At 44.9% G+C, this 9,776-nt stretch overlaps 1 protein-coding gene and 1 long non-coding RNA gene across 4 annotated transcripts; one reads left to right on the forward strand and one right to left on the reverse strand.

The window, feature by feature from the left end:
• The first annotated feature begins 36 nt into the window (after positions 1 to 36).
• Positions 37 to 5,905, forward strand: LOC123598605. 2 transcript variants are annotated; one of them, XR_006712722.1, is made up of 3 exons: positions 37 to 154; positions 925 to 1,145; positions 4,837 to 5,905. It is a non-coding gene; the product is annotated as an uncharacterized LOC123598605 (long non-coding RNA). The 2 variants fall into 2 exon arrangements; XR_006712721.1 differs by lacking the exon at positions 37 to 154 and having other exon boundaries at positions 411 to 1,145.
• Positions 5,906 to 6,260: 355 nt separating this feature from the next.
• Positions 6,261 to 8,039, reverse strand: RBM8A (RNA binding motif protein 8A). 2 transcript variants are annotated; one of them, XM_045478949.1, is made up of 6 exons: positions 7,868 to 8,039; positions 7,532 to 7,591; positions 7,329 to 7,403; positions 7,008 to 7,144; positions 6,581 to 6,717; positions 6,261 to 6,479 (listed from the first exon to the last, which is right to left on the reverse strand). In XM_045478949.1, exons 1-6 carry the CDS (start codon positions 7,932 to 7,934, stop codon positions 6,434 to 6,436), a joined length of 522 nt encoding a protein of 173 aa, XP_045334905.1. In that variant the 5' UTR covers positions 7,935 to 8,039; the 3' UTR covers positions 6,261 to 6,433. The 2 variants fall into 2 exon arrangements, with proteins under 2 accessions (XP_045334905.1, XP_045334904.1); XM_045478948.1 differs by having other exon boundaries at positions 7,329 to 7,406; positions 7,868 to 8,029.
• Between the last annotated feature and the right edge of the window lie 1,737 nt (positions 8,040 to 9,776).

Here is a 9,776-nt window from a genome sequence, read left to right on the forward strand (position 1 = left end):
GAGCCAACGGTCGCTCGCGAGGGACAAACATCCTCCGAAAAGAAAGTGAGTGGGGCCGGCCTCGGAAGCGGAATTTCAGAACGGGAAGCGTTTGTCCTGGGCCAACACCTGCCGTGTTTTTGTGTGTGTCTCCGTCAGAGCGTACTTTTACCAGGTGGCCTCTGTTTCCTAAGCACGTCTCAGGCGGCACATTCTTCTTTAAATAATCTGGACTGGGGGCGGGGCTTGCAGGAGCAGGGGCGGGGCGAGAAGGCGCAGATGCCAGGTCGCCTCGGCGGCTGGGATAGGGTTGCCCCTCCCCGGGGATGCTTCCAAAACACCCCCAGCGCGCGCGCGCACGCGCGCACACACACACACACACACACACACACACACGCACGCACGCACGCTGCGGCCAAATCCAGGGCTCTAGAGGCTGAAGAAGTCTATGGGAGTAGAAGCTAGCACCAGATCCCTGCTCCCCGCAGGACCCTGACGGTTGGGCCGGTGACCTCCAGAATACAGATGGAGAGTCTCCAGGGACAGAGGCTTTAGTGGACGAAATTCGCACTAACCAGCTAACCCTTCCTAATAAGAAGGGCGAAGACTCAGTGGACGAAGCTAACCTCTTCATACTCACCCTCCATCCCCTCACCCCTTTCCCTTCCAGATCACCATGTCTACAGGCAAGGCACCCCTCGGGGGTTAGCTGCGGAGGATGAGGTCTGGGCGGGATCAGTAGAGGTGGTGGGATCAGAGCTCCTCACCTTCTCAGCTGCAGCCAAGGTCCGAGTGGGACTGACCATTGTACTGTTTCTTTGGCTGTAGGGAACCTGACCATGCTGTGGTCAGTGACTCGGCCACGACCCAGCCAACTCCATCCTTCCCCTGTGCAACTCTTTGCCCAATTAGCAGCTGCTGACTTGTCACCTTTGTGGCCCCTAGATGCCACTTGGAATATCACTGTTCAATGGCTGGCAGGGGACATTGCGTGTTGGACACTCATGTTCCTGAAACTAATGGCCATGTATGCTGCAGCCTTCCTGCCTGTGGTCATTGGACTCCACCGCCAGGAAGCAGTACTCCACTCACATGGACCCCGCTCAGCTGGAAGGAAACTTCTGGAGACAGCCTGAGGACTTAGCTTCCTGCTTGCCTTGCCCCAGGTGAGTGACTTGGGACTCAAGGCTAGACTGAACAAGAATTTGGGTATGCAACATAAACCTTTGGAGTCAAGAGGTGTGCTTGGCCAGTGGTCACCCAATAATCCTTAGAGTGGAGTCTGCTGTTTTGCAAATTAAGATCATTGCATGTTGGGGTGCCTGGGTGGCTCACTCGGTTAAGTGCCCAACTTTGGCTCAGGTCATGATCTTGTGGTTTGGCTCAGGTCATGATCTTGCGGTTCGTGAATTCAAGCCCAGCATCAGGCTCTGTGCTGACAGCTCAGAGACTGGAGCCTGCTTTGGACTCTGTGTCTCAGTCTCTCTGTCCCTCCCCTGCTCAACTCTTTCTCAAAAATAAATGAACATTTAAAAAAAACCCGATCATTGCATGCTAATCTGTATCTCTGTTAAGAGCCTACTTCTTAAAGGCAGTACCTGTGTCTATGACTCCTTCTTCAGCTTTGTTTTGCTATGCTTGGCTCCCACCTTTTTGCATCTCCCCAGCTTCACCTTCTTCAGGAGATTATTGCAGAAAACTCTAGGGATTGAAACACATATGGGGGTCTATAAAGAAGACAGTGGGGGCGCCTGGGTGGCTCAGTTGGTTGGGCATCCGACTACGGCTTAGGTCATGCTCTCTCAGTCCATGGGATAGAGCCCTACATCAGGTTCTGTGCTGACAGCTCAGAGCCTGGAGCCTGTTTCAGATTCTGGGTCTCACTCTCTCTCCGCCATTACCCGTTTGTACTCTCTCAATCTCTCTCTCAAAAATAAACAAACATTAACAAAAAAAAAAAAAAAAAAATTAAAAAAAGAAGACAGTGAAGCCAGGGGCTTTGGGTAAAACTCTGTAGTACATTTACTCATCCATTTAAAAAATTATGTGCATTACTCCTAGATACACTCAAATGCTCTATTAAGGATTGAGCAGCAGAGTCCTGCCTTCAAGAAACTTAGACTAGTGCAGAAAACAAATTAGTATGCAACTGTAGTACAGTATGCAGTCAAGCATCATGCTAAAGGTAAGCATACAGAGAAGCTAAAGAACAATGAGGGTGTCTGAAACCACTTTTGGACAGTCAGGGAAAGCTTCTCAAAGACATTAAAACTGTTTTTGACTTGTTAAGAGAGGTGTTAAACAAGTTAAATAAAGCAGGGAATGGTGGGGAGGTGGAAGGCAAAGGAATTCAAAGTGGTTGCTGCTAAAGTTGAGGGCTAGAAAATGGGTGAGTAATGAGCCTGGATGGGAAGGAAAGCTCGATTACAAATACTAAGCTTGTACTTTATCCTGAGTGGAGAGGCACTAAGGTAAAATGTGGAGAGTGAAATAATCAGATTTATATTTTTTATTCTAGCTTTATTGTGAAAACTGCAAAGAATGCTAGAAAGAAAACAGAGCATGTGAACTTGGATACAGTTATCAAATCTCAAATATTGACAATGAACTAGAAATATAGGGGAAAAAAATGAAATATGAAGCAATTCCTTTAAGACCAAAACCTTTAAGACCCCACTCTGAGGAGAAGGAGTAGAGCAGCATTTTGGAGACCAGGATTAGGATTATATGTGGAAGGGCTGTGGAATGATAATGTATTATAGAATCAGATTTAAAATCTGATCCCTAAATCCTCAAATATTAGAAATGTAACTACCAAAAGTTAGTCTGACTATAGTTCTAAGATAAAAAATATTGCTTCCAACAATATGTTGCAACAGGACCTCTGCTACCCAGAGCTTTAAAAAGCAGCATTGTTGCCTCAGTGTCAAAGTTGTTAGTTTTTTATATGAAACAAATTTTAGATGTGGACTGGGAGTTAGAAGCCTGTTTTTGTTTTTTTTTTTTTAAGGTTTATTTATTTTGAGAGATAAAGACAGCACAAGCAGGGAAGGGGCAGAGAGAGAGAGACAGAGACAGAGAGACAGAGAGAGAGAAAATCCCAAGCAGGCTCTGCATTGTCTGGGCAGAGTCAGATGCAGGGCTCAATCCTAGGAACCATGAGATCATGACCTGAGCCGAAACCAAGAGTCAGATGCTTAACCAACTGAGCCTCCCAGGCTAGAAGCCTATTTTTTTTTATTGCATTGTTTTGTTTCTTCTGAGTCTAGGCTCTACTACTAGCTATATCACTTTGGCTAAGTCACTTGAAACCAATGGGCCACAAGATATTAAATAGGAGTTTCATCCTTTGTAACAGACATTCTGACAACTGCAGTCCCCATGTGGTTCAACGGCAAACTGATTAACATTATGATACATGTGCAAAAGGTGGTATTTTTGGTTCCAAGTTAGTATCCTCTTGTATAAATTCTGTATTGCCCACATGTTGTATTTATTTATGTATTTATTTAAAAGTAAGGTTTTTTTTTTAATGTTTATTTAGTTTTGAGAGAGAAAGACACAGAGTGTGAGTGGGGGAGGGGCAGGGAGCAGAACAGAATCTGAAGCAGGCTCCAGGCTCTGAGCTGTCAGGATGGAGCCTAACATGGCGCTCAAACCCACGAACCGTGAGATCATGACCTGAGCCGAAATCGGATGCTCAACCGACTGAGCCACCGAGGTGCCCCCCCGCCCCCCATATGTTGTATTTAAAATATCAGTCCTGCCTTCAAGGACTAATATGTCTGTAAAAAAAAAAAAAAAAGTGGGTCAAGGGAGTACTGGAGTAGTTAGAAATTATCTTTGTAGGCTCAAGTTTCCACAAGTTGAAAGGAAGGTTTCTATAGTAGGTGGTAAATTGCATATAAGATACAGGAAAGGAAAGGCAGACCTAGGGCTATGGACCAAACTCCGTACAGGAGGCTTGCCTATTTTTAAACCCCTTTTCACAATTTGCTAGGCATGGTACAAAACAAAACAAACCAAGCAAACAAAAAAACCCCAGAAATATATGGACTCAAGACAGGGAAAGAGGAAAGACCACTCCTCTAACTAGCTCGGAAGAGCTGATCAAAACCCAAAGCCATTCATAAAGTTGTCTATGGCTGATACTATTCATCTTTCCTAAAAGTCCCTCATGCCTGCTGAAATCACTTTCCCAAATGCCTTAGACACAGGAATCTGACACCCACTGAGCTTGCTTTATCAAACAGTGACTCAATCTGCCTTACCTGAACCAAGGTACTAATCCTGAAGCTCTAAACTGAAAAATACTCTTTATGGATTAAAATAAAAACCTCAGCAATTTATCAAAAAGGGGGAAGGGCAGCCAATAGCATTTGGAAGAATGTTACATTTTATTACTTAGCATTGTTTCACTGTTAATAGTTATTGTACATAATACTATTACTGAAGGTCATTTCACCTAGTGGCTGCAAAATGGCCTGAAATTTTAGCAGCACCCGTTTTATACAAAATTTATTTTTCCACAGAATTGATTAGACACATCAGAAAAATCATTTCAGCTAAAAATGTTGATGTGGTAGAAATACCCTTTTACAAAGTGCAACATTAGGATAGTACTCGAGAAGGCAAGATTCTTTAAGTCCCAGGATTTAACAAACTGACTGATTAGCTCCACAGCTGAAAGGAATGATATTTTCAAGATTCTAACCTTTTAAATATGGCACTACGGATGAACCAGTACTCAGCACTGCACAGCTCTGCATAGAACGAAGGATGCTGGGAAGACAGTGTGACTGATGGTGGGAAGGGGGAAGAAGGACCAGTTCTAACAGTCCTCAAACTCCACTCCAGCTGTTCCTGTTCCACACTGTCCGCGAAGCTGGCCCAGTCTCCTTCACCCAGTGTGTAACCAAAGGCAGTTTCAAGGCTCGATGGCAAGAGACCACCGATAACCTCTTCACCTTATGTTGCCTCTTTCTGCTGCCATGGACTGCCATGACCGTCTGCTATACCTGCACCGTCCTCAGTGGGTCCAGTTCCCCGACGAGGAAGGGGGACCACGGTGAGACTCCAATCCCCGGGCCCTAATCCATACCTTAAAACTATGGCCTCTAGCCTCACTTACTGATCTGATAGCTGTGACCACCAAAAGTAACTTCATAACCATATCTCTAGCACCTGATGCTGCAAGTATTTGCCAAATGCCCTCAACTCTAACAACCTTCTAGCTATCCTCTGGGGTTGAGTTAGCTGGCTACAGAGTAAGGAGAAAGATGATCAGTATTCTCCTTTAGTCTTGGATACCATCAAGTCTTCAAGAAGACTTAGTAGCTTCATGTAACACAGCACCTCAATCAAAACCTTTTCTCCAGCATGTCTGTCATAATCCTTGGGGTGGGGGGACAGGAGGGAAGCATATAGTCCCAGTTTGGGAAGGGAAGAGGGTTTACAGCATTACCTATTTGCCATATTTTCTTCCTTGTATTGGGAGAGCTCCAGCTCATGATCTCTGCCACTCATCCATTCACCCTACACTCAACTCAGAAGCTGAGGGGTTCTGAAATTGCATATATTTTCTAAATTCCCAACCCCTGCCGGTGAATTTGCCCTCCGCTGCTCCTTAGACAATTGTTCCCATGTTCGTCTGCGGGCCCTGGGACTGGCCCTAGTTGTCTTGCTGACGTTTGTCTTCTGTTGGGACACCTTATTACCTGCTAGAACTGTGGTACTGGTTCTCCCCCATCATGCTAACTGAAGTCCCTCCCAGCCTCAGCCACATCCTTTTCCTTTTTGGCCTCTTCAGTGTTCCTCCGGATCCTCTCCTCTATGGAGCCTTTACCCTTGGCTGCTGAAGGCACCAAGAACACAGTAGAGACTCCTCCAGGGAAAAAGGCTCTGAGAGAATGCCCCAACAGGAGATTCAAGCCCTTACACAGCTGGAAGTACAAACAAATGTGGCAGCAAGGACAGAAGAAACAAAAGAGACATTCCTATAACATCCATCTGCCCAGGACAGAGTATACAGAAACAGAACAATTATTCTTTAATATCACAAGAACACCTCACTTCTGCCCGTGCTCTCTTAGCTTCCAAGAAAAAGAAATACCGAGCAGTGTTCTCTACTTTGACCCTAGCTGAAACTTGAAGACTATATCTAATGTAAAAAATCACACAGAATCGAATCCCTAGAAGTATCTCCACAGTGATCCATACTGCCTTACCGTAAATAGTGCTTCAGAGCTTGCAATGTTAGAACAGAAAAGTAATTTTAAATGTACAAAACAAAAATGGGACATTTATTCATAACTCAAAAAAAACCCACAACCCACTAAGCAAGTAGAGTGAGAGTTAAATATAAACACGGGGAGTTCCACCCCAACCCTACTTCTCCAAGGCTGTATGGTCACAAGGAATCTCTGGAGAAAACATGTGGACAAGAGAGGACCAGTCAGCGCCGCCTCCGGTCTGGACTCCTGCTGCGTCTTCGGCCACCTCTAGGGAAAAGGAAGAGTCCATCAGAGGAACATAATTCTATGTCCTTATTCTGTTTTGTTCACGTTCCCTTCACCAAGATAGTTTGCCCTCTCCACTTTACCTCCTCTTGCCCTTGGGTGGACCCCGAACAAAACACCAGTCCACACTGATCGGCTGTCCCATCAGATCCTGGCCATTGAGTCCCTCCATAGCAGCCTGGGCCTCCTTGTATGTTTCATACTCAACTAGAGTATACCCCTAGGACAAGTGAAAAAACAGAGATCAAAACCTTCATATTCCACCAAATACCACTATTTTATTCCTCAAATCTAGGCTCATACTCAAATAGAAAAATATATAAACGTTAAACAATGAATGTACACCGTATTACTGTACTGTACAAAATGTCTGTTTCTATCTGTCTCTTTTTTGTGTCTAACAAAATCAATTGCCAACCTCATTTTATTTCTTGGCCAATCACAATGGACAACTACCAATGCTGTCAAAGGTTATGGGGCAAGAGAACAACAGATTGTTATTTAGGGTACCTTCAGGTATCCTGTACGCCGGTCCAAGTTGAGGTGGATGTTTTTTATTTCTCCATACTCTGCAAATTTGTCATGGATGTCTTCTTCAGTGGCTTCCTCGTGTACTCCAGTGACAAACAGAATCCAGCCTTCAACAGCTGTTGAGGAAGGGAGGGAGAGTGAGCACACCAGAGAAAAACTTCAAGCAAGATCACAACAGTGGAGTGAGTGCGGATTTCAGAGATTGGTTAAGCTATCTCTGACTCCATTCCTACTTGGTTTTATTTCACTGGTCCACAATTCACTACAAACAAAGAGCCCTACAGACTACATTTCACTTACAGCGCTGTGGTCCGGGTTCATCACCATCCTGCTCCACGCTGTCATAATCCTCACGCATCCGCGCTCGAGACCCTTCTTCTATAAGGAACATACAGGAGATCACCGGAAATCTCTTCTCCCACTGTTCCCCATGAGTCCGAATGGGGACCCCGAAACTCGTAGCTGTCGCCACTCTATACCCATTTTCCCGACACAACACTCACCGGAGCCAAAGCCGCGGCCCTTCCGTTTCTTCGCCTTTTCTTTCAGTTTGTGGATGCTCTCTGGAGCCCCAGAAGTGAAAGAATGAATAACAAAGATAACAGTTACTTATAACAATAGTCTGTCTCCGAAAACATCATCTGAAGGCAGTCCCACCACCTCCAGTCCCATTCCCTTCCCGGTCCCTCCCCCATTCCTCCCGAAGGGGGCGCAGTCTTTAATCCAACCGAAACCTGGTTCCCCGACTCCCATCCTCCCTGCCGGGCAGGAATTGTTTTCCTATTACATCCTTCTCTCGCACCTTCCCCGCTTCCCGCAGCAGCCTCCACTGTCCTCACCGTCCCCATCCTCATCCATGGCGAAATCCTCGCCCCCGGCCTCATGAAGATCCAGCACGTCCGCCATCTTGCCTCCCTTCTTACTCTCGTCCGTGCCGCTCAGGCACTAGGCACCTCGGGAAACTGTCGCGGAGGGGAAAGGTCGCTAGTCAAGTTGACCAATCAAAAGCTAAGTCTAAGTCCCGCCCCCGGCGCAGCGAAAATACGCAATGGAGGCGGGCCTTGTTCGGGAAGATGCCGGAAGTGTTCCTGTAGCCATCTTGAGCAAGTGGTCAGCTGAACTGAGTGGCACTGTAAGGGACAAGCTAACGGGTGGCTGCAGGCAGTGCCCTATTAAGTAGGGCAGCCGAGGAGAAATACTACTGCCAGCGAAGCACAGCCGAATTTCTTTATTAGAGGATTGTGTACCGTCTCCTTGGACTCCGTACCAAATGGAAGTTTGAAGAACGTTTTTTCTCTCAAAACTTCTAGACCTGTATCCTGCTCTGAAGAGCAGCTGGATCTGTGATGGAAACATTTTAAAAATAGTTCAGTCCATAAAGCTGGGTACTGAAGCTGTTTCTGGCTCGTACTGCAGCACCGAATTTCTCTTAACACTTAACAGACCTGGTTGTCCGGGAACTAACATTGGTGACACGGGTGTCAACTTCTTAAAATTTTTTTTGTTGTTATAATTTTTTTAAGATAAACTCTCAAACTCTTCCCACCACCTCTGGGGATTAAAAAACAAAACAAAATCATGGCTTTAAACAAAATGGGGGCTTTAACCTCTTTGGGAATGGTGCGTGTATTTCATGTTTAAAAACCTAGGCGTTGAAAAAACAAACAAACCTAGGAGTTGAGGCAAAACCCATATTGCCCCCAAATTCTGGAATCCTGATGTAAACCTTTAACAATAGTGGACTGCAGATTCATTTATTTATTAATTTTTTAATCAAGCCGTTATGTGACTTTACTATTAGAGAAAGTGTGGGCAATACAAGGCAAAATAATCTCATTATCAACAATCACTTTATAACTACATTATGAAAGTGATAATTGCTACGACAAAGTGTAATGGCAGTATAAAGAAAGTTTCTAATAGGACTGGGAGTAAGAAGGGCTTCCATTTGAACTGGGCCTTTAAGGCTGGGTAGTTTTCCAGGCCACGCAGCTGTACTGAGAATAGGAGACACTAATCCATTCTCCACAGTAGGTAGTGTGATCCTTGAAAAAATCAGCTGGTCATATCCCTAACAAAACCCTTCCTTGACTTTTTCACTTGGGAATAAAATTTGAACCGCCTACTCTGCCTATTTACAACGACCTCCATTACCATTCTGCCTTCGTATTAAGCTCTCCCTACATTTTCCCTCAATTGTGCTGTCTCTTTCCCACCTCAGGACTTTTGCAACTTTCTGTTCCTGATGCTCTTATTCCAGCTCTTCACATGGCTCATTCAACTTCATCCTTTAGGTCTCCCTAAAATACTACTTTCTCTACTTTCCTGTCCTTCACTCTTGTTTATGTCCTTCACAGAACTAGCTTACTACCTTGTTTACTTTCTGACTCGTTTATTGTCTGAATTCCCATTAGAGTGTAATCCTTATGGCAGAGACCCTTAATTACAACGATATCCCCAAAGTTTAGACCAGTGTCTAGCTCACAGTAGACATTTGATACATGCTTATTGAGTGAACAAATACCAGAATGGCAAGAAATTGTTTGCCTGATGCTGTGTGGCTAGGAAATAAAGCTAGAAGTACAGGTTAGGGCCAAAATGTATACCATGCTAAGGATATTGAAATTTTATCCCGTAGGCAAGAATTTCTGTACTTCAAGTATTTGAGTGTTCATGATTTTTCACAACTGTAAATAGCCCCCATGCTGTTTCTTGATTAGTGTTTCTCCTTACGTAGACTGACTTTTT

Source organism: Leopardus geoffroyi, chromosome C1 (genome assembly GCF_018350155.1).
Source record: "Leopardus geoffroyi isolate Oge1 chromosome C1, O.geoffroyi_Oge1_pat1.0, whole genome shotgun sequence".
Lineage (NCBI taxonomy): Eukaryota > Metazoa > Chordata > Mammalia > Carnivora > Felidae > Leopardus > Leopardus geoffroyi.